Here is a 27,497-nt window from a genome sequence, read left to right on the forward strand (position 1 = left end):
AGTTTGTGCATTGTTTTTTTTTAATTAGTTGAACTTACCTACAAACCAGGGAGTATCAAAAGTTGTGTTTTTTCAATCAAGGAGAGAAGCAATTTGAGGTGTAAGGAGAATGATTATTTTCTGAGCTAGAATACTGAAAAAAAAGGGTTTGTAAAAAAAAAAAAAAAAGGATATTTCATAAACCCATCGTCTCAGGATCATATAGTACTACTACACTGTGAGGAAGGGGACTTAGTAACCCACAGTCAAACAATTATCAGCTAATCACTCATCTTTGATAAGAAAGCCAATTACTTGCAAACCTCAGAAAAGTAGTGGAGCACGTTGCACAGAGCACGGCGTAGCACTGAGAGGAAATAGAGGGAAGCTGAAGGGGCAGGCACATACAAGACTTGTACTCTGTGGGTGAAACTGGATATAATGGAGAAGAGAAACAGAAGACATACAGAAATGGAGATTCTGCCTGGAGAGGTAGAAAATGAGTGAAGCTAATAGTTAAGTAATACAGGCTTCTGCTACAAAATGGGAGCTCATAAGTAGGAGAGATCTGGTGACTTTAATAGAGGAAAAGACCAAGTGGAAAAGCTGAGTGTGATTCAAGGATGTTTGTGATTGACAGTAGGAAAAGAAATCCTGCTAACTCTGCTCTGGAGGAGAAAATCTCCTTTGGGGAGCTCAGTCTCCAGGGTCTGCAATTTTGTTCTGCAGGGTGGAGCTGGGATAGATTGTGCTCTTTTCAAAGCAGTAAGGGCTCAAAAAGTAAAGCATATGTCAGCGGTAGATTCACATGTGTTTTCAAAGTTTATTCAATATAAGATCATTTCAACTTTACTTGAGTGTGTCATTTTCTGACTTAGCATGCTTGATTTTTCCCTTTCTTACTCTTCTTTGATACAATTTTTAAAATATCTCCTTAGTTATAGGAAGGCAGGAAGGGAAGATGCCCCTCTTCCTGCCCAAAGAAATAACTGCAAACCTCCCCCAAAAGCCATCAGTGTGTGGAAATGTCAGCTCCGTCATGTAGGCAGCCATGTTTGAGCAGCTCCTACCGCCACCACTGTCACCCAATGGCTTTGCAGCCACTGCAGGGACACACAGGCTCACAGGCTCCACACCCACCTCCAGCCCCACTGTCGACCCTTTCTTTCTCCCAGCCAGCATGGGCAGAGCCATGCCCACCCTGTGTCCAGCCAAATGCAACATCCCTGGTGCCTTGGGAGCATGTCGCATCCTGGGTTCCACAGTGCCCAGTTGGTGGGACCAGCACAAGCAGCACCCCAGGGATCGAAGGGTCTGTAAGCCTGGCTGTGTGGTAGTGCTGGGCGGGGAGAAGCAAGCTAAAGAGCCAAGACAGCTGCTGGCAGTGCAGGGGGCTGCCAGTTCCTGAGCTGACAGCATGGCGTCAATTTCTTGGAAATGCATCATTTGTAGAATAAAATCCTGCCTTCGGCTGCCAGTCTCTCAATGAGGCTGAATTCAAAGTCAGAGTCGTGGACCCTCGTCCTGCGAAAGGCTCCAGACCAGCGGTTTTTCTCCCAGTAATGGTGCCAGTTCCCTTCACTGTCTGCTCCGAAGCCGAACACAGAGACCTGCATGCACACACCAGTAAGAGCCATCACTGCATGGACGCTTGGTCAGCCTGCGAGTGCACAGACAAGCAGCACAGTGCTGGTATGGCAGCAGTGCCCGGTCCCGCTGGCTGCACTCACCTGCTGGCAGGCGTGCAGTGCGAAGAGCAGGGCCGTGAAGCCAGTGGAGGGATAACGCCCATGGCGCTGCGTCCAGTTGTCATGGATATACTTGAGGAAAGCTGGGCTCAGGATCAGCACCTGGGCGGGAAGCAGAGGAGCCATCAGCTGCTCATGGTGCATCAACAGGACAGCCAGCCCCTGCCACCAGCGCAGCCATAGGCCTGCCCGCTTGTTAGCTCTGCCTGCATCCCACTGAAAAGCAAGCACAGTCTCTGCCCAGAGGAGCCCTGCCTGCCCAGGAGGAGCTGGAGCCTGCCGAGCCCTTACCTTGTTTCTGTCAGCTTTGATGAACTGTTTCACTCTCATGTATGTGCTGCAAAAGCCAGAGGACAGCAGTGAGCGGGGGGGGTTGGGGTGGGGGGGGTGGGGGGGTACTTGGGCTGCCAGGGCCTCTAGAGGCAGCCGTTTTGCAGTCTGGCCCCATGGCACCCCCAACTGCCTTGGGCTGGCCCAACAGCATCCCCTGGCCTGGCTCTGGAAGAGACACATGAAGCCCATGGCTCGGGGGGGGGAACGGGACGGACACAGACAGACAACACACAACATGACAGCAACTCTCTCATCCATGGGGATTATGGGACTGCAGGTCACCTGAGCCCTACGGGGACACATCAGTGCCCACTTCCCCAAACTATGGTGCAGAGGGATGCCAGGACACCTGGCCCAGGGGTCCTTTGTCCCACCAGGACTCTGGTGCCAGGGTCCCAGTGAGGCACCACAGTTCCCAGGACCACCCCATGCCATCCCCAGGGTCTCCAGCACAAGAGATGTCCCCCCGAAGTCAACGCACTGCGTGAGCTCTCCAGTGGAGAAGGCGCTGGCCACCCACTGGAGGTCCAATGGCTTGAAGGGGATGAGGACAAGGTGGACGTCAGGCTCAAGGTTCACTGCACTCTCCGGATACATGAAGTGATGGGTTGTTCTCATGCCAACATCCAGCTCAAAGCCAGCGATCTTTGCTCTGTTCATCCTAGGGGACAGTGGGAAGGCACATCCTGAAATGAAGGTGCAGGCTGTGCCGGTCTGGCACTGTGCAGTCTGTGCACTGGCAGGCTGCCAGTCCTACCGGGCAGGGACTCCAGGTCACCCTGGCAGCAGCAAAGAGCGGACATGGGTGACACAGGGCCACTGTGTGCCCCAGAGTGGGGAGGGCTCCAGGGAACAGAGCCAGCAGCACCGTCCCCATCACAGGGCATTTGTTGGCAGATTTCACGGGGGGGCTGGGGCTGGGGCATGCCAGGGGCCTGGGGAGACAGGGAGAGGCCAAGCCCCTTCGGGACACCCACCTCAGCACCCAGTCGTGAGCATCGATTTGCAGCCCATGGCCAGACCCCTTCAGTCGCCCTGAGTTCCCCACCACTGCACAAGTCCTGTGGCGAGATGAGTCCCACACATCGCTAGTTGGTGCCGGGAGGACAGTGAAGAGCTGCCGAATTATAGCCTGGAGCTGGACACCGCTCGGGTGACCCTGCAGGGTCTGGGGGAGCAAAGGCAGCAACAGGCAGCATCACACACCCCCCGGCAATATCCCCACAGGGAGACAGAGCCCCACTCCTCCCAGCAGAGCCCTGGGAAAGGCACAGGAAAACCCAATGGGATATTAGGAAAATGGTGTGGGACAGCCCGGGGGGGGGGGGGGCGTGGTGAGCTGGGGTTCCTGCACACCTTCATCCCCCATCACATCTGTCCAGCTTGACCCTGGCCCTGCCCCACCGCAAACAGATTTGGGGAGCCCGGGAAGAGCACCGAGCTCCCACCTGCACCCCCACTCACCAGCCACCACTGAATCACGTCGGAGGAGAGCTCATGGGCTGCACCCGTCAGCAGAGGCCCTATGGCCCTGTTGTAGCGGGTATTGAACCATGTAGAGTTGTTGGTGCCCATGGTGCAGCAGCCAATGGGGCCGTCAAGGTGGGAGGGAGCCCAAAGGACGGGGCCGAGGCCATCTGTGGGAGCTCGGAAACATTGCCACAGGACCAGCAGCAGGCACAGGGCCAGCACAACCTGCGTGCGCCTCTGGCACCACATCCTTCATGCCACCTGCAGCAAGATGTGACAGGGACCAGTGGCAATGGTACCACAGGACCCCTTCCCACGCACCCTCCCATGCACCCTCCCTGCCCAGTCTCCTGGGACTCCAACCCTGCAGGGACCTGAAATAGCCTGGTACACATTTCCTTTTCAAACCGTTCAATGGCTTTATTGCTGTGCTCCACTTCTGGCACTGCCGCCGTTACTTAGGTCTGGGCAGGGCTGGCTGGCAGCACATGCTGTACGAAGAGCTGCTCTCTGCCTGCAACACTTTTAGGTTCCACAAATTGACCTGCAAACAAGCAGCAAAGCATCGTCACCCAGACAGTGAGCCAAACCCCAGCTCTCCTCCAGAGCAGCAGCCGCCTGCCGACAAAGCTGCTCCTCTGCCCGCAGGGAGCCCTGCCGCCTCCTCCCCATGCACGCGGACGATGTGAGGCAGCGGCTGGGCAGAGGAGCCCCTTGGCCTCACCACCACCACCGAGCTCACGCAGGCACCATGCAGCCTGTGAGGAGCTCCCTCCCCAGCGGCCCTGGCATTTTGCAGCTTCAAGGGTGCTGAATCATCGCCAGGAGGAAGGAACAGGGGATACTAACTACCATCTCTGTGCATGAACCTTTCTTGAATACCCGTATTTAAGTGGCATTTCTGTTCTCCATCTACAAGCACTCATATAAATCTAAAGTCAGAGGGAAAAGTGTTTTCTCATCCTTAGGGAGATCACAAAGTGCTCAGCCTCTCAGGACCTGGCTTCCATGGGCCAAGGCAAGAGCAAGGAGCAGGGATGCAGGGACAGCCTCTATCACAGGCTCAGAAGTGACTGCAGCGGGGGGGGGGGGGGGGGGGGGGTGGGTGTCCCCTTTGCACTGGGAAAGCTGAAGGAGGCAAACTCCCCCTCCTGTCCTTACAGGGGGACCCTATTCTTTCCCAATTCCCTGGGTGCTGACCTGGGGCCACGGGTCAGCACCGGCTTCGTTTCTCCACATTAGCCTTTTTCTGTAGCACGGACATTCCTGCTTGCTGTGGTATCCAACCAGCTGCACGCAAATCTGACCCAAAGGACTCACGCCTGACAGCAAAACTGCTGCTCCTGGGGGTCTGAGCAATGAGCAGAGATGAGAGATGGGGGGGGAGGGGCTTTTGGGCGATCCCAGGTGGCTGCAGCGGGTCGCACTCCCCTGCAAGCCTGCCCTTTTGAAAAGCGACTGAACTGTCACCTCTTCTTGAACAGAAGCACAAACAAGCCACTACCAGCGCACTGGAAACGCAGATGTGGGTGCTCCTGAGCAGGAAGCTGCCACGAGAAGACAGCTCTTCACCCTGCAGGCTCGGGGGGGGCCGTGAAACCCCCCGATGCTCTCCCTGCTGGCAGCCACAGATTCCCGTGACTTAGTCTTTTGCTGTCCTGCAGCAGCCACAAACATTTGCCATGATGGAGGCAAAGAGCATCCATCTGACATGCCAGTTGGGCCAGGAGTCAGCAGTCCCCTGGGCTGGTTCAGGCGCTCATGGAGCCTCAAGGGTTATTAAGCCACAGCCCATGGAAGGGGACGAGCTGGCTGGCCACTGCATGGCCAGCGCCATTAAGCCCAGAGCCAGGGCACTCAAGCAGCGCAGTGAGTATTTCATGAAGCCTTTTGCAGTTGCCCATCGCCAGGGAGGGAAGGGCTCTGGACAGGCAGGGTTGAGCGGCCCCATCTCCCTGCCTGTGCCCATGTGCAGCCCCTGCACTGCAAGCAGGACCTCTCCACCAGCACCCACACCCCCACGACAGCTGAAACGACCCCCCTGGCCCCACTCCCAGAGGTGCCCTCGCCTTGAGGTTTTCTAGCCCAGTGCTGTTGGCCACAAGCTACCACACCGCAGCCATGCAGCTGCTGCATTGGGCTGCGCCCAGTGGCCACAGACCTGTTCCCATCCTTGCTCAGTCCCAAGGGACACTGCCAGGAGCTCCCCAGCCCCACAGTGACGAAAGAGGCCCTCACGCTCACGGTGTCACGACCCCTTGCTCCCCAGCCAGCTGTCCCCGGGGCCCCTCACCTCCTCAGAGGAAGCACCGCTGAGCAGGGCCAGGCTCGGTCGCCTCACCAGTGCTTGTTGCAAGCTGCAACAACCACCACAGGAAGAGGAAGTATTGCACATGACGTGGGGGAGAACACAGCCTTGCAGTAAGTGGCACAGCAAGGTCAGGGCTGCCATCCCTCCTCCAATCAGTGCCCCACAGTGGCCACTGCTCCTGCTGGAGGTGGATGGCCATGTTCCCAGGGCTGCATCAGGAAATTCATCATTAAAATGTTCCTAGCCTGGAGTGGAACTGCCCTTCTGCCCCTGTGGGTCCTGCTGGGATGGCTCAACTTATGCTGACACTGACAGCAGCAACATGGAGGTCTCAACAGCCTTGTGCATCCAGCATCTCACCGGCTGGTTTCTCTTCCTTATGTGGATGGGATTTTTGGCTCAGAGAGGACAGAAGGCGGCTGTGAAATGTGCCCCGGCAACTGGAAAAACACAGCCAGTGGAGAAAACCCATGCAAGCTGAACTGTGAGTAATTTTATCCAAGGGGAGGTCAGCCCTCTTCACTCTGATGCCTGTGAGGAGGTTTGGTGCCTGAGGGAGCATGGCGAAGAGGAAGGATCTAGAAACTCAAGCTAAAACAGTCCTAGAACAACGAAATACAGAGCACCAAAGAGCTGGTATTTATTGGCAGCAGGCTCAAAGGGCCTCTCCACCATTGCTGGGGGGCCAGGTACTGAAGGAGCAATGCCCTGAGCTGCCACAGAGCATATTTTCTGGAGCACAAACAGTGAAACCTGGGTGGTAAGAATTAGGGATGGCACAGACTTGTGGTGGTGCTGGCTCCACAGCACTCATTTGTATTTCGAAGCTCCCAGTGTCCTCAGCCTGCCACAGAAGCCCCTTTCCCAGAGGTCTGCATGCCAGCCTGGCTCCACTTGCAGCTTCAAAGCCCCGCAGGGTACACTGCTGCTCCACTCTACCATCGTTGCTATTAGCACGTGCAGAGCCGGTAGCACCATGGGACAGGCAGCATGGTCAGGGCAAGGCAGGAACCAGGCACTGGGCAGCGGAGTGCCCCAGGGCTGTTTCCTGTATGGGGATATGGTCTGGGGCAGGAGCACATCTGTGGAGCACACAGGTTGCTGTCTTCTCTCCCGTTGCCTGGCCAAGGGATCCGCTGGGACAGCCTGGCACTGCCGGCAGCATATGGGAAGAGTGGGGTGGTGGGACATGGATGCTGGGGCAGCAGAGGTGAGGGAGACAGCAACAGGTGAGCTGGTGCTCCCAGCCCCCTCATCCCCGGGGCTCTTGGTGCAGATGGAAGCTGGGGAATTGCATTTTACAAAGCTGATCGGATCTTCCTTCTTGAATTGAAGCAACTCCTACTCATTGAGCACATGAACGAATGAAGCAGGGAAGACACCTTGCCTGTGAGGCTGTCCTTCAATCCACCCTTTCTGTGTGGAGAAAGGAAGGAAAAGTAGCAGTGAGCATGGTGCAGGGGCATTCAGGGGAATGAGGAACTGGCCCCATAAGAGCTGCCTTTGGTTGCCAAGGACAAGATGGAGAGACAGATGCAGAGCAGATGACAACAACGGGTGCAACAGTCACGGGACAGAGACGAGAGGTGAATGGAGAGGGGTTCGTGTGCATCCCAGCACTGTCAGCATATGCAGGTTCACTCACCCACCAGTTGCTGTCCTCCTTTTCAGACACTACAATGATCTCGCCTGTGCGGAAAGTCAGCTCATCCTCCCGGTCAGCATTGCAGTCATAGAGAGCACGGACCCTGCGGAGCAGCAGTCTGTTCTGCAAGCAGGAGAGAGCATCATCAGGCCTCCTCAGCTTTGTCAGACACAAACTAAAATACCTCTAGTGTCTTGAGCCCAAAGCCCCTGGCAAAGATGTGAGGAGCAAGGATGAGAGACTGGGAGGTTTCCTCCCACCAAGGACTGCTGCGGCATGTGCAGGTGCACTGTCTGGGGTCCTGGTTTTCTCAGGGCAGCTCTGCATGAGGAGTCAGGGGTGCTGTTCAGCACAACCCCAAGACCAAGCAATCCAAGTGAGGTCCCTGTAATGAAAAGGCTCTGCCTCTGCTGTGTCCTCAGGGAGAAGGGTATCCCCCTGGAGCACAGAGAGGCAGGGCCAGTGTGGACACTGCACCCTTGTCTGTGTCCAGAACTGCACCCTGACCTGCCAAGAACCTGAAATCATAAACAGGGCTTCCCTCAAAAGGCAGTGGAGCCTTATGGGGATTTTGGTAGTGTTCCCAGGACCTAGCAGGGAGATGTCTAACACCAGGGAGTCACAGGAGTGCTGGGAGGAGAAGTTACTGGGGCCAACTCCAGCTCAATTGAAAACCAAAAGTGATAAATATGGGCAGATGTGGGAGCTGAGCTGATCCTGGCCACTGGCCACCTACCAAACTGCTCCTCCGAGGAAGAAGAGGTGGGACATCCCAGGCATGGCCAGAACATGGCTCTGGCTCCTGGAGGGATCGGTGTGGGTCAGGCTGTCCCACTTTGCTGGGTCCAGGCATGCAGAGGAGGTCTGTGGCTTTCAGGATACCTATGACACAATCAGGCTTATCATTTCCTCTCACCTTTCATCACAGGTGGACAACAGCAACCACCACTGTCAGGCAACACAGTGCAGCGTGGTCCTCCTCCACAGTACAGCGTGGGCAACAAGCACCCCATCACTCTCGGAGCTGGAAAGGGGAGGGACTGGGGACAGGGTGGAGAGGGGCAGCAGGGGAAGGGGACATGGCCAGGAAGTAGAAGGACATAAGGTGGAGGCTGGGGTGAGAAGCATGATACCAGGAGGTGGGAGATGGGCTGCACAGCTCCAAGGTGCCCCAAGAGCTGACAGCACCAGGGAAAGGATGCAGCTGCCAGGGGTTGTGTGCTTGGCACCCTCCGTCCCCCCCACGCTCCCCATGCTGCTGAGCTCTGCTGGGATAAGACTGTTTCCTAGAGGCACCTGGAGGCTCCGGCTGGCCAGCTCTCCATCCTGGAGCTGCTCCTGGCAGCACTCACCCCTTTGTCAAAGGGTTGTGTTGTGCAAGCCACTGCCTCAGCCCCCAGCCTGCCACCCCACCTGGGTGCGGGGGGGGGGCATCTTTCTGCTACGGGGCACCCATGGAAACAAATCCACTGCCTGAAAGACAGGGACAGGGTCATTCCCATCTCTGAATTCAGCATCTCCAGCAAACCCCAGAAGAACCCTGCCCTGGAGGCACTGGTGTCTAACAGCCAAGGTGCAGGGAGCCCCCCTCGTGCTCGGCTGTGGGCAGCAGTTCCACAGCTCCCACAGTTCTCCTAGCCCCACCTCACACTCCACATGGACATTGGGGTTGAACTGATTGCTCTGGGCCTGCAGCAGCTGGGGCACAGAAGAGCTCCTTGAGGACCCACCATCCCTGTCCTGCCCCACCAGCCCCACAGACAGCTGCTGGCCCCACCTCCGACCACTCGCCCATGGAACATTAAGTGTCTGTCCAAGCCAGAAGCCTCGCAGGCCTGATGCATGAACAAGGCTCGGCCAGACAAAGCCATGGCCAACCTGGCCTAGAGCAGGTGCTGGACTGCAGACCTCCAGCAGCTCCTTCCCACCTTGCCTCCCCTGAGCCTCTCCTTTCATTACCTGAAGCCAGGCTGTTCGGGCTGGGCTGCTCGGGGCTGAGCGGTACCCAAGGCACCGGCTCCGAGGATGTCCGCTTGTGCTTGATGCACAGAGGCAGGGGTGGGATCCTCCTGCTTCTTGTGTCCTCAGCAAAGATAGACGAGCTGGTAAGGAAGTGTGGATATGCCCCCTGGGGAGCTAAACATAGTGCAAGAACAGATCAGGGGTCAGCAGCAAGCTGGCGCTGGGCAGGGCTCCTGGGGCAAAGCTCTGGGGGAGAATGGGCACAAATGTGTGGGCAGGGATTTTCTTTTCTCTGCTTGCAGGTCTGACTTGAGAAATGCCTCAGGTTGGAAGCAGAGCTGGGACCGTCAGAGAAGTCAGGCAGGACTTGGTGAGTGTCCCAGAAAGCAGGGTGGCTCTTGGAGGTGGGACACGCCATGGGAAGGCTGGGCAAGGACAGTGAGAGCTGATCTTGCTAAGGAGCAGTAGTGCAGTTTCTGCTGGTAGCTTTGTCTTTCCAGCCCTGACTCTGAAGACATGCTCCTCTGCCTCTGCCAACAGCAGTAGCATTTGGGAGCGGACAGCACATCCTAATGGCACAGGCGTAGGGGCTCCAAGGGCGAGCATACACTGCACTGCTCTTCAAAGCAGGGATCAGTGCTAGGACAGACCAGCCAGCTCAAGCCAGCCTTGGTCCCTCAAGAGGCAGAGCACAGAAGGGTGCCCGACCCAGCTCCCTCCCAGATCACCCTTTGCTGATGGTGCCAGGCTGTCACAGCAGCAGCTCACCCTGCCAGCCCCTGCAGGACCCTGCCACAGGCTCTCACCTGGCTTTGCCCACTGGGGCGGGAATGGAGGTGCGTAGGAGGGGGCCGGCGGCACATCTGGGCTGTGGAGGTGGGCGGCTGGTGGGGGGCAGCTGTCCGGCCACCCCTCCCAGGGCACTGCCCCTGCTGCCTCAGGCCCGGGGGCAGCAGCAGGGGGGTGATAGCAGCTCTGGGGATGGGCAGACCCCCTCTTCACAGGACCCAGCTGGGAAAGGGATATTTGTGGGTTAGAGTGAGTATGGCTGGGCAGTGGGAGTGGGGGCAGTGGTGGCACATGTGGGCCCCAAGCCAGAGTCCATCAGGACCTCACCTTCTCATCGAGGTCTTCATCACTCTCATACATGTCATCTTGGCCCAGCCACCACTCACACTCCACATGGACATTGGGGTTGAACTGATTGCTCTGGGCCTGCAGCAGCTGGGGCACAGAAGAGCTCCTTGAGGACCCACCATCCCTGTCCTGCCCCACCAGCCCCACAGACAGCTGCTGGCCCCACCTCCGACCACTCGCCCATCATGGCTACGTCTGCAAGCTAGGAACAGTGCTCCCCAGCAGTGAGGAGGTTTTGTGAAGGTCTCCAAACACATAAGTCAGAGCATGGCAGAAGCAAGGCTTGGACTCACTGAGGAGATTTTCTCACCCCATACAGCCTCAGTACAGCTCCAAGTCCCCTTGCCCAGGCACGCCCCCCACCCCCCACCCCAGCCTGGCCTGTCCCAAATGGCTCTGCCTTGACGGACCCCACGCCAGCAGGGCCAGCACCCACTGGACCCCTCCACATCCTCCTCTGCATCCCAACACTGGAGATGCTGGGGGGCGCAGGTGGCCCTGCAGGACACATCCACATGGTGTGGGTCCCCCAGCACCCTCTGTCACTGGGATGTGTCCCAAAACCAGAGGGGTGATGACACACGGTGTCTTACCAACTCTTCACACAGGGGATGTTTCATCCTCCTGGCAACATCCAGGGCTGTCTCTCCTGCTTCGTTAGCTGTGGAGGGGAAACAGAAGCCTTGAACACTGCAAGCCCACCCTGTGTTTAGCAGTGAAGAGCAGTGCTGCATTCAGGGCATCTGGCGGCATATAAACCCAAAAGAAGGGACAGCCTAAACCCGGATCACAATAAAGGCTCAGGCCATTGAGGGATGGTGGTGGGAAGATGAAGGAGAGGGCATAAGCTGAGACACCCAGATAAGGAGAGAAAGGAGCACAAGTAAATCCTGATGACTCACAGAGACGGGACAGGGTAGAGGTACAGAAGAGCTTGGTCACTGCCAGACCCTAAAGGCTACAAAACCAGAGGAGGACTCCATAGCCAGCACCCCCTGTCCTATGTCATCACAGGGAGCTTTGGGCAGACCTGGTACATGTGTCCTCATGCCTGATGGACACACAGAGGTGTCTTTACTGACTACCACTGGTACCTCAAGCAACAATTCTGCACCCTGAGGGACCACAGGGTATCCCCAGACCAGCAGCAGGGTCTGCACTGTGGACTCAAGATGCTTGAGGCAGATCAGGCATGGCTGTGCCTGGCATGGCTGAGGCAGCGAGAAATTTGGCTGCCAAACCACTGTGCAACTGGGGGACATGCACCCAGCTCCTGCCGCCCCCACCATGGTCTCTCTGGTCTCCGAGGGGCTGCCACCACACTGCCTGAAGTGGGAAATGGAAGCATCACAGGAGGCAAGGCTCAATGCACCTACCAGCTTGGCAGATGCTTGATGGTGGAAACATTTGTGTCCTCCCCTTTCACCCAGGATCCTAGTTTTAAAACTCACTTCTGTGTTATAGAATCATAGAATCTTAAGGTTGGAAAAGACCTCTAAAATCATCAAGTCCAACTGTTGACCCAACATCACCATCTCTACTAAACCATGTCCCAAAGTGCCACATCTACATGTTTTTTGCACACCTCCAGGGATGATGACTCCACCACCTCTCTGGGGAGCCTGTTCCAATGCCTGACCACTCTTTTGGTGAAGAAATTTTTCCTAATGTCTAATCTAAACGTCCCCTGATGCAACTTGAGACCATTTCCTTTTGTCCTTTCACTAGTTACTTGGGAGAAGAGACCAACACCCACCTCACTACAACCTCATTTCAGGTAGTTGTAGAGAGCGATCAGGTCTCCTCCTCTTCTCCAGACTAAACAACCCCAGTTCCCTCAGCCACTCCTCATAAGACTTGTGCTCCAGTCCCTTCACCAGCTTTGTTGCCCTTCTCTGAACATGCTCCAGCACCTCAACGTCCTTGGAGTGAGGGGCCCAAAACTGAACAGAAAATTATGAAGAGGAGAGCCACAGAAAGTATGAATGATTGGACCTGTCCTCCCACCTGCTCTCCAGCATTGGAGCACTGGCTTTGAAAATGAGTTAAGTGCCTGTTTAGGCTCCTGCTGTGCAAATGCTTTGTGTGGAAGAGCAGCTCAGGCAGTGTTTGCCTTGCTGGGCTCTGCCAGCTGAGTGAGCTCACCCCAGTGCAGTCCCACCACAAAACTGCCAATCACTGGCAGGACTGTGGCTGCCCACCTGGGAGGGAGACAACTGAAGTGAGCAGAAGCACAAGCTCCCTAGGTTCAGGAGCAGCCCAGAGCAAGCTGGTTCCTCCCTGGAGAGCAGAGAGGAGCATCTCCTGCTCTGAGCTGAAGAGCAAAGCCACCACTTTTGTCCCAGGCTGTCAAGAGCAGGAACATGTGAGATGTGGTCACCTCACTCACAGAGGGCCATGTGCACTCCAAACCAGCCTGTGAATGTCACTGAGCACAGAGCAAGAGCAACCAAGAGCAGTGTCAGAGCAGGACACCTCACTGGACATGTGGAGAAGAGCCTGGGACTGAGGTTGTCATCCTGCGGGCAGGTTCCCCACCTAAGGCCATCATCAACCCACCTCTCCCCAGCCTCAGACAAGCACTGCTGAGCACTTTGGCAAGGCTAAGGAGGTGTTTCCAGAGAAGAACTGAGAAGACACCCCATGTGCACACAGTGGGGGGGGGGGGTCCTGTGGCCACTCACTGATGGAGATGTTGGCTTTGGCCTTCAGCAGCAGTTTGACGCACTCGGGTTTGTTGTGAGAGCAGCAGTAGTGAAGTGCTGTGTTCCCCTCCACCGTCTGCTTTTCCAGGCTCCCACTGCAGCAGAGGGTGGAAAATTTCAGCACCCTCAGGAAGAGTCGCCAGCCACAGCCACAGCAAATGCTGCCTGGGGCTGCCACATGAGTCCTTCTTCCCACTTCACCTGAAGAAGCAATGGTCACCACCACCATCACACCTCAACCCAGAGGAGATGAGGGAACCCAAGGCTCCTCTGATCTTGGGTTAGTTACCCCAAGCCCAGCCCAAGGCATGTTTGCTGGGAGGCCTGTCCTGGTGATCTTTCTCTTTTTGGGAGCATTTTGGAGAAGATCATCAGTCTTGCACCTTTCACTAGCACGGCTTAGCCATGGCAAGCGGACTGGGTGTCATGAGCTTACCTGTTCTGGACAAGAAAATCAACGATATGCAAGGAGGTTCGATCAGACAACAGCACTGCCAGGTGGAGAATGGTCTCCCCAGGATCCTGTAACCAAGAAAAATACAGCAGGGGTGAGACTGTGTCTGCCCGCATCACTGCTGCAGACCGGAGGGCTGTCCTTTAGGGACTGAGCCCTGGGGTGTGCAACATCTGCTCCCCATGGAGCTGCTTCTTGCTTGTTCAGTTTGTCCCAAGACATCCCATACTGATGGTGCTTCTTGCTCACTGCAGCATTTTGCTCCTTCACTTTTATGCTGGAGGACACCCACGCGTGTCCTTGCTGGCAAAAGGGGTGTCATGGCGGTGTGCCTGCAGCTCCAAGGGTTAGGGCCATGCTCTCTTCTTGCACTTACAGCAAGGACCCACGCTGCAGTTTTGCAGAAAAAAATGCTGCCCTGATTTTTCAGCCTACAGTGAGACTTGAATGTCCTGAGAAAATCTGCTCAGAAGTTTACAAGTAAATCTCAGTTACAAGTTGGCCTTTGGAAAGCCTTGGGCTTGGATTATGACTTCTGGGCCACACACACACAGCACGAGGGGGCTGCGGGGTCACAGCCAGAAAACCTGCCTCTGCTGTGATGTTTGTCATCCTGCTTGAGTCTGCCTGTTGTTCCTGGCTCACAGAAAACACCGTTTTCATCAGAAAACTTTGTCTCCTTCCAGGCACAGGGACCCTTATGGACCAGCTGGAGAGGCAAGGGCAAAGCTGTTTGCCGTATGGGCCCACGGGACGGGTGGCCATACCTGCAGATGTGACAGCACAGGCTTGCTCAAATCCACGTTCTCTCCATACGCTTGAAGCAAAGAAAATATGTCCTTGTCCTTGACAGCTTCTGGGAGGCCAGAGCACTGTGCAGCAGAGCTCCTCTTAACATATTTCTTCTCGACATACTTGGAAATGATGAAATTTTTCCGAAAGACCCTGGCAGAGACCATCCAAATAAGAGTTAGGGGTCACAGAGTGAGCCAGTGAGCATCCCAGGGCCACCATCCTCCTCTCCTGCTGCCCCAGCCACCTTCCCTCTCTCTCCTTCAGACTTGCCAGACAGTTTAGCACTTTCCTCTCTCTGTCCCATTCCCCAAACTCCTCTGCATCAGCATTCATAATAACTCTTACAAAACAGTGTGGTTTTCTTAAAGCTTCCTCCTCTGCAGTTACATAGTTAAGCGAGAACTTGACTTTCATGCACTTAAAGTGCGAGCACTGCCATGGCCGGGGCAAGGACTCCTGCAACCACCGCAGGAAGCCAGAACCAGCTCCCCATCTTTCCTTCCAGCAGGGATCCCACCGCCTTCATCCAACACCCCCCGGTCTTGTGCTGGGAGGGATGGGGAAGGGTCAGTGCCTCTCCCCCTCTCCCAGGCACTCATTGCTTTCCAGAACCCTCTCCGTCACCTCTGCTCTGGGATGAGGAGCCCTGATCCCTCCACCCTTCCTGGGTGGGAGATGCTCAGGGGTGCACTGGGGATTTATATATGGTCCTGGTGATGTTTTCTGCTCTCCTCTCCCTTCCCTTCCTCCCCTCACCTGTCCTTTGCCTTTCGGACCCCTCTGCACTCATGGTTCAGTATTGGGCTCAGCTCCCTGATAGTGAGAATTAGGGGAAGGAGCAGAAATCTCAAGGACTGGGAAACACCACATGGCATGAACTGCCCAAGAGCATCCATGGATCAAGAACAGCTTCCAGACAAGGATTGGCCAAGTAAGCTGGGTCTCTTCCCCTGGAGAGGTCAAGAACAGCAGAAGTGGTGACTGGCCAGAGGATCTGGGGTGGCTGCAGGTGCCCCAGGGGTGAAGGAGTGCTCCAAACAGAAAAGGCCATTGAGGAAAAGCTGAATTATTAATTTAACACAGTTTCAGTTTCCCCAGCATCCAAGCAGAAGGGTGGATCTGACAACCTTGACCATGCTGTTCCAGTTGTATTTTCCCGCTCTCCCAGGTCTCTGCTGCTCTCTCCCTGCCAAGTGCAGTTTCTTATCCACCTATTCACTGCAGGGTAGGTCCACACTGTCTAAACAGTGCCCTAGTCAGGACTTTACATGCTTGTAATGGAACCTGATCATGCCTGATCTGCGTGCTCTTGTCTCCTGAAAGTCCCCTGACAATAAGGTCCCCAGCTATATGTTTCCCCCAAGAGCTCTGCTGCACCCCAGGTCTATGGCACTAAGCCCTGGAGAAGCCCCCAGCTATTGCTGGTACCAGCCATGCCACTCCCAGCTCTCCCCTGTCCTCTGCAGAGTCTAGAGGCTGGGGTGCTCTGGGATGAAGGATGGGGGCATTCCTGCATCCTCAGCAGATCTCTGCTTGATGCCTACACTGATCCCAGCAACCCTGGGCCCCAGCCACTGGACACAGTGAACTGCTCTGCACCGCACAAGTCCCTGTTCCCTGTTCCACTCCACTCTCCTGCCCTCCCCTGTCTTGCTGATGTGCAGACTGGGGTGTCCTGCTTGGCAGCTCCACTTATTTCTCTTCTTGCCTTTCCCTTTCCAGCACCAATTCCTCAGTCCCTGTCCTGACCTCAAGGCTGTCCTCCTGGCTCTTCCTCACTCTTCTTCTCTCCTTTATCAAACCTTCCCTGCTGCACTTGATGAAATTGCTTCTAAAGAGAAGTTATGGTCTGGGGAGGAGATCAGGCAGTGCCATGTGCCTGGTCACTGCAGGGAGCACACAGGACCGCAGAGCATGTGCCCATGGCTGAGGACCTCATATCTAACCTACCACAAAAGAAAGCTCTTGCAGAGCAACTCACATGTCACTGTGCACTGTGGGCTTCAGGGAAAAGCTGGGGAGATTCGCTTCCATGATGTCGTTGAAGCCAGAGTTGCTGATATTCCTTGCCAGCTGCAAAACAACCAAGCTAGAGGTAACATGGGACATGCAGCAGCTCTATATGCGTGGCAGCAGGAGAAGGAGCTCCAGGCTGAGATCCTGACCAGGTATTGAGGGGATGCCAAGGGGTGCCAGGATGTGTGTGCCCAATGGCCAGAGACTCTGCCCTTACTCCTACTGCTGAGATCTCACAACTCCAGCAGTGCAGCCCACCCCAGACCTGATCCCTGAGTTCGGATCTGGGCAAGTAATAAACCCTGCCAAACACTCCCGTCCCCTGCCCTGATGCCCACCAACTGCCAGCAGCTCCCATCACAGCCCTACCAAACCCAGGAGCACCTGGAGCATTGCAGCCCTAAAACAGCCCTGTGCAAGGTCTCCAACCCCCTAGCTCACCCCGCACTCTGCTCTACCCCAGTTCAAGCTTGGCCCTGCCCCACAGCTCCCATGCATCAGGGGACACAAATGAGGAGAGGGGACTGAGGGAGACGGGTGACCCAGCAACAGCGAAATTACTTCCCCCGCCTCCTCTTCCTTGAAGATGACAATTCCTGCCACAATAACCGCTAAACCCTGGGAATTACAGGTGTATATGAGTCAGTTTAACAGGTGAAAACCCCACTGAATTAACTTAGTTGCAGGAAGACCACAGCAGCGGCATGGGGAGACTTCAGGACAGAGCACACTGGCAGCGTCCTACCAGCAATTCGGAGGTTGCCAGCTTGTCCAGAGACAGTGACTGGATGCGGGATAGATGCACGCCCATCTCTCTGTGAATCCCAGAGCACTCAATGCAGATCAGGATGCCCAAGTTAACGGACAGCCAAGTGGGATCTGTAGAGACAAGACCACCGGGCTTGTGTGTATCTCCTGCCCCTCCTCCCCACTGGCCCACCCACCACCCCAAGGCACAAGCCTCACAGCAGGACAGAGGGGAAGGACAAGACCCCAGATTCTTGCGAGTCTCCAGGAGCCGGATGCTCTGCCTGTCCAGGGAGGAGGAAGCGCAGTGGCCCCACGGGCATGGGTTGACTCTCACCTGGGGCTGAGCAGTCGCAGCACTCCCTGTTCCCAGGCATGCCTCTGACCTCCTTGATGATGGCCCGGGTCAGCTCCTCCCGGCTGCTCTCCCCTCCACCCTGCGCCTTGCTGAAGGCCACGTTCAGCGCCTCCTCCTTGCTGTTGCTGAGGACGGACACCCAGCTGCACATGCAGAAAGTAGCTTAGAAGCGGGTCCCATGCAGCCCCGTTCTGGCTGCAGGGCGATGAGGGCAGCGAGGCTTGTCTCACTGCGGGGGGGGAGATCCCGCTCTGCCCCAGCCTGCACAGCAGTCACCACACGCAAAGGTCCTGCACAGGATTCCAGCAGCAAACTGGGTGCCAGGAGCCTCCACCAAGCTCCATGTCCTGCTCACATCCAGCCAGCCCCCCAAGAGTGACCAGGACACAGTCAGGATGGGAAGGGCATCAAACAAAGGGCTACAGCATGCTGCTCAATCAGCCAAAGGCTGGCTCCTCATCAGCAGCCAGAAGAGCATTTTTTGGTCCACAGCAAGGCACTGGCAGTACTTACGCAACACAGTCCTGCTCATCCTCTGCCAGGAAGTGGTACGTGCGGTTGTCTGAAACACACAGAGCCAACCTCCTCTAGGCACCCCACTCATCCATCTCGCCTACCAGGCTCATGGCAGGGCACAACACGCCTGAGCTGGGCTCAGCAGAGCCCAGAGCCATCTCCAGCCTGGGCAGCTGGGGTGACAGCTCCGTCTCACTCAGCCCCTCCCCAGTACGCCCCAGCAAAGGGACCTGCTCTTGTACCAGAAACGAAGGATGCTGGTGTTAGCTAAGCTGCAGCCTGGGAACTACATTTGCATGATCCCCACGCACCCCGCACTGCCCCACAACAGTGCTGCCTGTCTCACACCCTGCGTGTGCATCACTGCTCCTGAGAAGAGCTGCCTCCTGGCACAATTTCCCCAGGCTAATCCCCCCAAGCTGACCCAAAGCTGCAGAGCTTCCCCTCATCCCTGCCTGCGCTGGCTCTCCGAGGCCAAAGCACTATTGCCTCTCCAGGCCCTCCCCAGACGAACTGCAGGGCAGGCACCAGCACTCACGGGAAACTAGATCGAAGCATTTCTTGTCATCCGTGCTGGGCTTCACCTGGCAGGTCAGCAAATTCAGCTTGGCTGGTGGGCGGTTGAGCTACAAGCAGAATGAGGAAACATCAAAGTCTGTGGTCCAGTGGTGAGGAGCACCACCAGGCTCTGGAGGCAGAGCAATGGACTTGCCTTGTGCCCAGCACTTTGTCTTTGCCTCCACTCTCAGGAGCAATGCAAAAATAGCAACATGTACCTTTTCCTTCCCAATAGCCACCCCATGCTTGGAGCCAGGTCCCCTGGCTCATGCCCCTCCATGCACACAGGCACATGAGGATCTCCTGTGTTTGTCTAAATTTCTCTTGGGTTGAAGTGACTGAAGTTTCAACAGAAAGCCTCCTACACCAGGGCAGCCCAGCAGGGCAAGCAGCAGGCACAAGGGCTCTGACGAGCCCCAGGAAGCCACTAGCGTGGCTGGCAGTGGCATGCTCTGCAGACCCTGCAGCAGTGGGCAGCAGCTCCCAGGCAGAAACAGAGTGGAAGAAGTGGTTCTTACCGTGCTGTGAGAAATGGTCAGGTAGCCATTGCTGATAGTGCATTTCCTCTTCTGCCAGACTTTTCTCAACCTGGAAATGAGCAGAGGGTGAACCGAGAGGATGAACACACGGAGGACCAGATGCTCAATACAGCGCAGCGCTGGCAAGAGCCATGCAATGCACAGCACAGGGCTGCAGCTCCCATCACACGTGCCGGCTGGGCTGCCATGGACACGGTCTGTTGCTCTTGGTCTGTTCTGGGCTGAGAAGGACATAAGACACGCTTGTACAGACAGGCAGCACAGCTGCTGTGGAGATGATACATGTGCCAAGCATCAATTGGGGCAGCAGGACCTGCTAGCAGAGCACAAAGACCTTTGCAGAAGCCCTCAGCAAACATCCAAGATGATCACCTCCAGACTACTCCCAGGCTGGCTTTCCTGTGCCTGCCACTCAGGGCAGACCATAACACAAGAGAAAAGTGGAAGAGATATCCCCAAAAGGGGAGAGAGGCTGAACTTCAGTCTGTGGTGCAGGAGACTCCTGAGCCCCATTTCATTATTTTCTTTCCAGTTTCATGTTTTTCTAGGACACTTCACAGTACTTTCCAGGTGTGCAGGTCTCCCAGCACAGGACCCCTGTGATTCCCAGCAAGCATCCTCCCACGCACTGGTGGGAGATGATCCTCTTTCCAAAGACAGTGGAGTGCTTTCTAGGAGGTCAGGGTCTGCCCTCTGGGAGAGGGGCACATGATGGCTGCTGGCTCTCTCTCCCCTCTGGCCCACAATGCCATCTTCAAGGCAGCACTGACCCACGCTGTGTCTGATTCACCCCACATTTCTGCTCCTTCCCCTAATTCTCACTATCAGGGAGCTGAGCCCAATACTGAACCATGAGTGCAGAGGGGTCCGAAAGGCAAAGGACAGGTGAGGGGAGGAAGGGAAGGGAGAGGAGAGCAGAAAACATCACCAGGACCATATATAAATCCCCAGTGCACCCCTGAGCATCTCCCACCCAGGAAGGGTGGAGGGATCAGGGCTCCTCATCCCAGAGCAGAGGTGACGGAGAGGGTTCTGGAAAGCAATGAGTGCCTGGGAGAGGGGGAGAGGCACTGACCCTTCCCCATCCCTCCCAGCACAAGACCGGGGGGTGTTGGATGAAGGCGGTGGGATCCCTGCTGGAAGGAAAGATGGGGAGCTGGTTCTGGCTTCCTGCGGTGGTTGCAGGGGTCCTCACCCCAGTGCTCACAGGGTTTGAGAGGACGTTTGGCAGCTTCATGGGAGAGGAATGCCCTCAGAGCTAAAAGACAGACACAAGCTGCCCAGCACCCTGTGTTGAAAGCTTTTGGAGGCTGGGACAAGCACACCTTCATGCATGCTTGTCCTGTTCCTCTCTCTTGTGGCCACCCCAGGGAGAGAAGGCTAGTCTGGGTGAACCCTGCTCTGGCCCCAGGTCACCAAAGCACAATTGAAAGGAGCATGCTGGATCCCAACTTACCCATCACTTTTCTTGAAGAGGGTCCCTGACTTCTCTGTGCCGTACTGCTTGTTCCCTTGCAGCTGGTGCATGTTGTACCCTGCCTGCTTGTTCCCAGGGTCCTGGCAGAAGGAGAAAAATAGCAGCAAGACCTAACCCCATCAGTACCACTGGCAACCAAGAGCATGTCCTCACCGGACTGCCTGTGGTCCCCCAGAGCTCAGCAGAAACCCCAAGGCTTTCCGCATCAGCAGGCAGGCACTATATAAGCAGCTGCCATGCCCTCTACAGGCACCACCCCATGTTCCCTCACAAACAGGATCATACTTTACCTCTTTCTGCTCCAGCCGCAACGCTGTTTTCAGCTGATCCCGAAGGGAGCAGAGCTGCTGCTTCTCCTCGTCCTGCCTAATCTTCATCTGAAAGGTGCCGGAGCACAGTGAGGCACACGGCAGCAGGAGGCTCCTGCCTCAGCTGCAGCATCCCACTCCTTCCCCCAGGTGCAGCGGAGGTGCCCCCACGCCACCCTCTGCCCTCGCTGCCTCCTCGTGTCCGTGGGATGCACCAAGCCCCATTCCTACGGTGGGAGGTTGCAGTGCCATGGTATGTGGCATGTGCAAGAAGCACTTCAGTGGACAGCTCGTTGGGGGGAGGGAACAGGCATGTCCTCAGTGCCAGGACTCCAGAAACATGAGACCACAGGAGAGCAGTCTGCATTTTACTGAGAAAACAGCTGTTTGCAGCTCTCTGCAGTGTAAAAACAACCAATAGCTTAAAGGTCACCATGGTGGTTGTTTTTTTCCCTTGGTCGTGTCAGTAATTAAAATAATTAAAAGTTCTCCAAGCCATCAGAAAGTTGATGGACCTTGGCAGAGGAATGTGGCCCTGAAACAGATCCTGGGGGTTTGTCTGCATGAGGGATCCATAAGATACTGCTTCCTGTGCTCAGTTACCCTGCTCTGGGGTGGCACCTCCCCTCTTTTTGTTATTGACATAATGAATTTTAATATGAATTATTACAAATTATGGAACAAGCAGGGTAATACCTCTAAAGCAGATTAATTCAAAGCAGCAGATGCTCAGAGGAGACCTGCCCTACAGGACCAGGGTAGATGAGTACAAGTGATGCTGACACAGTAGCTGGGTGAGGACCATATCCCCAAGCCTCTGAAAAGTTTGACTTGCAAGGAGGTATGGAGAAGGATGAGAAAGACCAAGCAAACTGGAACAGATGTCTAGAAATGCTGGGAAATGGACATAAATTCTGTGCTGCACTTGGAGTACGTCATACTACCTGGGATATGAGTGCTCAGACTGTCTCTGAAAGCCTTACCACTTGGAAAAACTCCTTTCTGTCTCCGGGCTGTGTATGACTGACAGAGCCCAAAGTCAAAAGCTAAAGTTCACAAGGCTTACACGCTTTACATGCCTTGGCAGCAACAGGCATGGAAAGCTAAGAGCACAAATGAGAAATCTGGAAGTCTGCAGAGCAGCTAGGGCTTTGGCAGATGAATACATTAGTACCTCCTTGGTACCCATGTTTATGCTTGTTCTTCCTACTCTGTGTCCTGGAGTATGGCACTGTAATTTTGCCACTCTCAGTGATGGCTGCATTTCACCCCTCCATGGGCCACTGCACATCAGAGGATCAGGAAATAATGATTAATAGCTGTGAAGAGCTGCAAAACTCCTCAGTTCTGCTTCTACAGAGGAAGAGGTGGCCCTGCGGAGGACATCACTGCTCTCCAGTCTGCTCCTGCTTGCTGTACCCAACTTCTGATGAATACTCACACTCTGCAGCTCCGGGATGAGCTTCTCTGTAAAATTCTTAAGTTTTGCTGTTGTGTTTAAACATTCCTGGAAAAAACTGAGAGGAGAAGGTAATGTAAGGGTGTGTCCTGAAATCCTGCTCTTAGCACAGGCTGTGAAGCCTGCAGACCCCGTCTCCCTGAGCTCCTGCCGCAGAGCCCATCATGCCTTCAGCAGGCAGTGCTTTTGCTTCATAGTTGAAAAAATCTTTCTTACGAAATGCATTTTAGAAAGATTTGGAGGCAGTTAAATTCAGGGAGAGCGCTCAGCACTCTGTCTTCTTTGCATCCAGATTTCTCCTTTACACTGGCTTATGAAAATGTCAGACTAAAGAGAGGAACCACACCCCGTTGAGATCCTTGCCTCCACCGCCTCCAGAAGAAGAGGACTTTCGGCAAGTTACAAGACAGACCAAGTTGACTGCAGGAACCCAGGTCCTGCAAGTTAAGTCACCCCCCAGGTCCCATCTACAACCAGCACTTCTGGTTGGGTGTGCAGGCGGGTTACCGGTCGGTCTTACTTGAACTGTGAGCTGCAGTGCTTGATGTGGTTTTGCAGTAGGTCAATCCCTTTCTTGGTTTTGATCTCATTCACTTTGATCAGATACTGAAGGGAAAAGGACACATGAACTCATTTTGTAGCTTAGAGAGAAATACCCTTTATGCACTTTTTGATGCCCCCCCCTCCCAGTCTGTTGTGACCCATCCTGGCAGTCATGCCCTGATGGGAGTGGCTCATGTGGCTTTTATGGGGTGAGAAGACAGTGGTAAGCAGGGCCCAGTGCTTTGATCTGGACAATAGAGTGGTGGACCCACAGTGGTGGCATGGACCCTGGGCTTTACTTATGCAAGGCAAACACTCAGTTAACACACCCTCAAAGATTCACTATTCATGGTGCCTTCACTGAAGAACGGCCAGCTTTCCTATAAACCCTCAAACCTCATCACTCAAGAACCAAGTTCATTCAAGACCCACTAGACTTGATCCATGAACCACACCCCCTCCACCTGACCCTACTGACAATGTCAATGCTGTGAGCCTGCCTGTATCCTACATGCAGCTGGCGTCTCAGTCTGCCTTGAGGACCTTCAGAAGCGAGCTGAAGATTCAGATTTCCAGCCCAAACTTATCTGCCAGCCCATCCTCCACCATAACGATCTCACCCATGAAAACCGACACTGGCCCTTTGAGTTGGTGGACTGACAATGTGAAACAGTGCGTTGTGCTGTGAAACTTGTTGAATATTTCTCCATCCATCCCTGGACTACTCCTGCACCAGCATCAGCTCTCTTGACATTGCACCTACTGTAAAAACAGCAACCTACAAACAACCTTTTCCAGAAGATCAACCACAGGCCAACATAGTAAATCACCTTCCAAAATACATGGCCAACCTCAGACTTCCCTGTATTTATTCTGAGGGAGTCATTTAAAACACCCTCGATCCATCAGAAGAAGCGTTTCCTAGAAAATGCCCTCTCAGGAACCCGAATGGCATGTGTGGACTCATATCAGCGCAGAACAAAACCTCCACCTGACCTACTGGCTCTGTTCAAGGATGCAGCTCTGTAGCATAAGGGCTTCTGCTATTTGCAGTAGAACAAGTTTCAATACGGAAACAGCAACTGTTTCCAAAACATGGTTACAAAGAGCTGGATATTTTGAATGAAATTGGTATCTTCCAATCTTTTACTCACGCAGTTGCTTGCGACATGCGGCAGTGGGAGCAGGAAATTCCATTTGCATCCGAGTTGGGCCGAGTTTATCCCAACAAGCAGAGGGAGGGCTATGGTGGAACCGTCTGAGAGGGAGCAGGGACCTCAGTGCCAGCAGTGCCCACTGCGGGCAGTCGGGAAGAAGCTTGGATCCAAAGCCTTTGTGGGATTTTTCCCAAATTGTTATCTCTACTGCCAGGTTCATATGGGCCTAAGCTTTGGCTAAACTCCTTGATCAGCCCCTGCCCTGGGTTAGCTTGAGCCTGCCACAGCCCAGGCAGTTCTCCAGCTGAGGGAATATGCCCAGCGTCTCTCAGCACAATGGGTGTGACCTGCTGAGCACCTCAGTGCTGCTCCCCAGGGGCCAAGCAGAGGGAGCTGCCAGATGCTGCTGGTGCCTGGGGCAGAGCCTGGGAGACTTCAGCATCTCAGGAAGATGAAAAGGGACCTGTGATACCCTGGACACAAGCATCACTCACTGACCAGGGACAGAAGATGGCACTGAATGAAAAAATCAGTGTGGATTCAGACAAAAATGCCACTTTGAAACAATCCCAGGTCAGAGGACAAGCGAGAAACCATCAGGAACATCCCTGCTGACATCTGCCTGCTCCAGACCAGGCTCTGCCAGGCCTGTGGCACAGCTGCTGTGCACTAATGGAGGGGAACTTCATCCCTTGGATGCCAATTCAGCAACTCTAATGCCACTCTGTGCAGCACAGGCTGGTCCCTGTCCTTACCTCGCACATGTTCAACTGGAAGGTCCTGCGCTCCTTCTCCATCTCCTCAGCGATCTCCCCCCCGCTCACCTCGCTCCGCACCATGCCGTGCTGCTTCGCCAGTTCGCGCTTCTCCTTCTCAATCTTGGCACTCAAGGAAAGAGGAGAGACGTGTGAAAGGCTCCATCCAACTGCTCACCAGCGAAGGCAGACAAAAACCACCCAGTCCAGGCGTTGGGGTGAGGGAGCCTGAGGACTTACAGTTTGTTCTCATAGTCTTTGCAGGCCTTCTCAAAGGGCTTCTTGAAGTCCTAGGAAGAGCCAAAGGAACCATTTAATGACCACGACTGGGACAGAGCCTTCCTCGTCTTCAGCGTACTGCATTCCCACTGCGTTACCCTAGCATAAAGGTCCTTGCAGACCCAGGACATGGTGATCCACAGCAGTGTCCCTCCCCAGGAAGGTCCTTGCCTCTCCTCAGTGCACAGCAGACAAGTGAGCTCACCAGCGCAGGTTCACTCATGGGCACACGCTTGCACACACATGCAAATCAGATAGGCTCCAAAACATACATCACACATATGTGTGTCACACAGGTATGTACATAGCAGTACCCAGCTATAACACCTTTCACAGACTCACAATTTTATGGGCAGAAGGACATTGCTCAGACATGCATAAGCCATAAAGTTCCAACCAGGTTCTCACCTGCTGAAGCCAAAATGTCGTGTTTAACCAAAACGCCACTCAGAGAGACATCAGAAACCCACCCGAGCTTGGCAACATCAGCACAATCTGATTCTTCCCCGGGTATTCATTTAATGGCAAATTAGTCTTGCTGCTAAAAAGCCATCATTTGTTAATCATTTGACTTTGCGCAACTTTAGCTTCTCTCCAGTGGTTAACAGCTTGGTATGTTCATCTGCACCTGTCCATTAAATGCATTTACTCAGATCACCCATGTTGTACCCTGTTCTCACCACATACTGTTCTGCAAACCTCTGTGTCAAAGACAGACAGAATAAACCAGGCTGGAGGGGACTCAGGAGGTCTCTGGTCTAACCTCCCACTCAAGGCAGGGACAGCACTGAATTCAGACCAGGCTTTGTGCAGGCAGATGTTGAAAAACCCCAAGGATGGGGATCCCACAGCCTCTCTGGGTCCCTGCCCCCCGAGGTGAAATCTCTTTATTTATGCCAAAGCAGAACATTTTCAGGACAAATCTTGCATTTATCTCCATTCTAATGAAAATGTCAAACTGATTCAGGTCAGCCTCTGGTTCCTGTTGGATCCCTTCAGCTTAATCATGACTCCTTGAGGGCAGCTGGGTTTTCTCCTCTCTCTTGGCCTGTTTTCTCAGTTCCCAATCTTCTTGACATCATCCTTAACAATGCAAACAGTGGATTCTTTCCTTCATATTTTATATTCTTTTATCAATTCACTTCACATTAGAAGTTCCAGAATTTGCTCTCTCCTTCCACTTTCATGCTCCTGTATAGCACAAGGTTCCAAACAGATGCCTAAATGCTCATAATTTGTTTCAGTATTTGGCAATTAGTTCTTTGGAAGTCCCCATACCCTGCCACAGTTCCCATCCCTCTTTCTGCAGTCCTGTCCAAAACCCGCCCTCCACTTTCCCAGAGGTTCAGCTGTTTGCTCAAGGATCCCCAGCCCAGCTCTGAGGAATGCTTCATCAAGCATCTGAGGAAACTGCAGAGCTGGGAGAAAAAGCTGAGAGAAAATCTACAGACTGTAACTGTACAAGATTAAAAAGGGTAAAATTACAGAATTCAGGTTGTTGAACCAGATTCATTAGTAGCTCAAGGATTCAAGAGGAAAAATAGTATCACAGAAAAATGTAAAATCTTAAAAGATGATGACACAGAGGGTTTGTCAGAGTGTCAGCAGCTCTGGTGGAAGATGGCAATAAGCAATAGCAAGAATCTGTTGCAGGGAGCAGCAGCGCAAGCCCTGCTCCTCCCGAGCTGGTCTGCCTGGCCAGCACGATTCCTCAGGCATCTCAGCATGGTGCTGAGCATGCTAACACCGAGCTCATTAAATCCAGACGATCCTTTGTGTGCATCAGCCAATAAATAATTGCTTTACTGTTTCAAATCATACCTACCCTGCTCGCAGAGTCTCTGTGCCAAAAACCACCCAGAGAGGAACGGTGCCAGGTCACAACTGGCAGCTGCTCCACCACATTAGATGCAGGCTATGATCAGCAATCCCTCAACAGTGACCTCACTCCAGCATCAGGATCGGTCCAGCCTCCTCACCCAGAACACCCACAGGCACGGGGCACCCCTACGCAGGCAGAGGCACCCAGGGGCCATCGCGCAGAGCTGATGGCCTGAGTGCAGCCACAGGGACTTAGTGGTAGGAACGTGTGTGCAGACTCACCAAGGATCATGATGACCTTCCCATTGGTTAAAAAAAAGGAAAATTAAATACTATTTTGATGCTTTTCCTAAAATCTACACTGATGAGCACTGTGAAGCTCTTTGATATCTCTACAGTGCTGAAGACCAAATTGCATGGTCTTT

The 27,497-nt window shown here is 54.4% G+C and overlaps 2 protein-coding genes across 4 annotated transcripts in view; both read right to left on the reverse strand.

The window, feature by feature from the left end:
- Positions 1-782: 782 nt before the first annotated feature.
- LOC104639952 (CMP-N-acetylneuraminate-beta-galactosamide-alpha-2,3-sialyltransferase 2-like) lies at positions 783-5,982 on the reverse strand. 3 transcript variants are annotated; one of them, XM_075768797.1, is made up of 7 exons: positions 5,824-5,898; positions 3,525-3,791; positions 3,038-3,228; positions 2,542-2,721; positions 2,019-2,064; positions 1,710-1,829; positions 783-1,589 (listed from the first exon to the last, which is right to left on the reverse strand). In XM_075768797.1, the coding sequence occupies exons 2-7, from the start codon at positions 3,777-3,779 to the stop codon at positions 1,422-1,424; spliced, it is 960 nt and encodes a 319-aa protein (XP_075624912.1). In that variant the 5' UTR covers positions 3,780-3,791; positions 5,824-5,898; the 3' UTR covers positions 783-1,421. The 3 variants fall into 3 exon arrangements, with proteins under 3 accessions (XP_075624912.1, XP_075624911.1, XP_075624913.1); XM_075768796.1 differs by lacking the exon at positions 5,824-5,898 and adding an exon at positions 3,905-4,039; XM_075768798.1 differs by lacking the exon at positions 3,525-3,791 and having other exon boundaries at positions 5,824-5,982.
- Positions 5,983-7,126: 1,144 nt separating this feature from the next.
- LOC104639951 (arf-GAP with SH3 domain, ANK repeat and PH domain-containing protein 1-like) overlaps positions 7,127-27,497 on the reverse strand; it is a 28,077-nt gene continuing 7,706 nt past the window's right edge. Inside the window, exons 5-26 of the mRNA XM_075768795.1 lie at positions 25,213-25,262; positions 24,973-25,102; positions 23,038-23,123; positions 22,500-22,575; positions 21,041-21,127; positions 20,730-20,830; positions 19,253-19,322; positions 18,715-18,802; positions 18,174-18,222; positions 17,640-17,803; positions 17,301-17,434; positions 16,521-16,612; positions 14,512-14,689; positions 13,727-13,812; positions 13,270-13,385; positions 11,179-11,246; positions 10,565-10,672; positions 10,255-10,459; positions 9,446-9,622; positions 8,223-8,368; positions 7,487-7,609; positions 7,127-7,257 (exon numbers count right to left, since the gene is read on the reverse strand). Coding sequence (XP_075624910.1) covers positions 7,183-7,257; positions 7,487-7,609; positions 8,223-8,368; positions 9,446-9,622; positions 10,255-10,459; positions 10,565-10,672; positions 11,179-11,246; positions 13,270-13,385; positions 13,727-13,812; positions 14,512-14,689; positions 16,521-16,612; positions 17,301-17,434; positions 17,640-17,803; positions 18,174-18,222; positions 18,715-18,802; positions 19,253-19,322; positions 20,730-20,830; positions 21,041-21,127; positions 22,500-22,575; positions 23,038-23,123; positions 24,973-25,102; positions 25,213-25,262 — 2,409 coding nt within the window. The 3' untranslated portion in view covers positions 7,127-7,182. The remainder of the gene's footprint in view (positions 7,258-7,486; positions 7,610-8,222; positions 8,369-9,445; positions 9,623-10,254; positions 10,460-10,564; positions 10,673-11,178; positions 11,247-13,269; positions 13,386-13,726; positions 13,813-14,511; positions 14,690-16,520; positions 16,613-17,300; positions 17,435-17,639; positions 17,804-18,173; positions 18,223-18,714; positions 18,803-19,252; positions 19,323-20,729; positions 20,831-21,040; positions 21,128-22,499; positions 22,576-23,037; positions 23,124-24,972; positions 25,103-25,212; positions 25,263-27,497) is intronic.

Source organism: Balearica regulorum, chromosome 16, assembly GCF_011004875.1.
Source record: "Balearica regulorum gibbericeps isolate bBalReg1 chromosome 16, bBalReg1.pri, whole genome shotgun sequence".
NCBI lineage: Eukaryota > Metazoa > Chordata > Aves > Gruiformes > Gruidae > Balearica > Balearica regulorum.

Excerpts from the sequence above, each read along its gene's own strand:
- LOC104639952 (XM_075768797.1), bottom strand. The coding sequence starts at position 3,779 with ATGTGGTGCCAGAGGCGCACGCAGGTTGTGCTGGCCCTGTGCCTGCTG. Across the intron at positions 2,722-3,037 it reads GCTCACGACTGGGTGCTGAG|GATGAACAGAGCAAAGATCG; the intron begins GTGGGTGTCCCG and ends ACTGTCCCCTAG. Across the intron at positions 2,065-2,541 it reads TCCACTGGAGAGCTCACGCA|CACATACATGAGAGTGAAAC; the intron begins GTGCGTTGACTT and ends TGGCTTTTGCAG.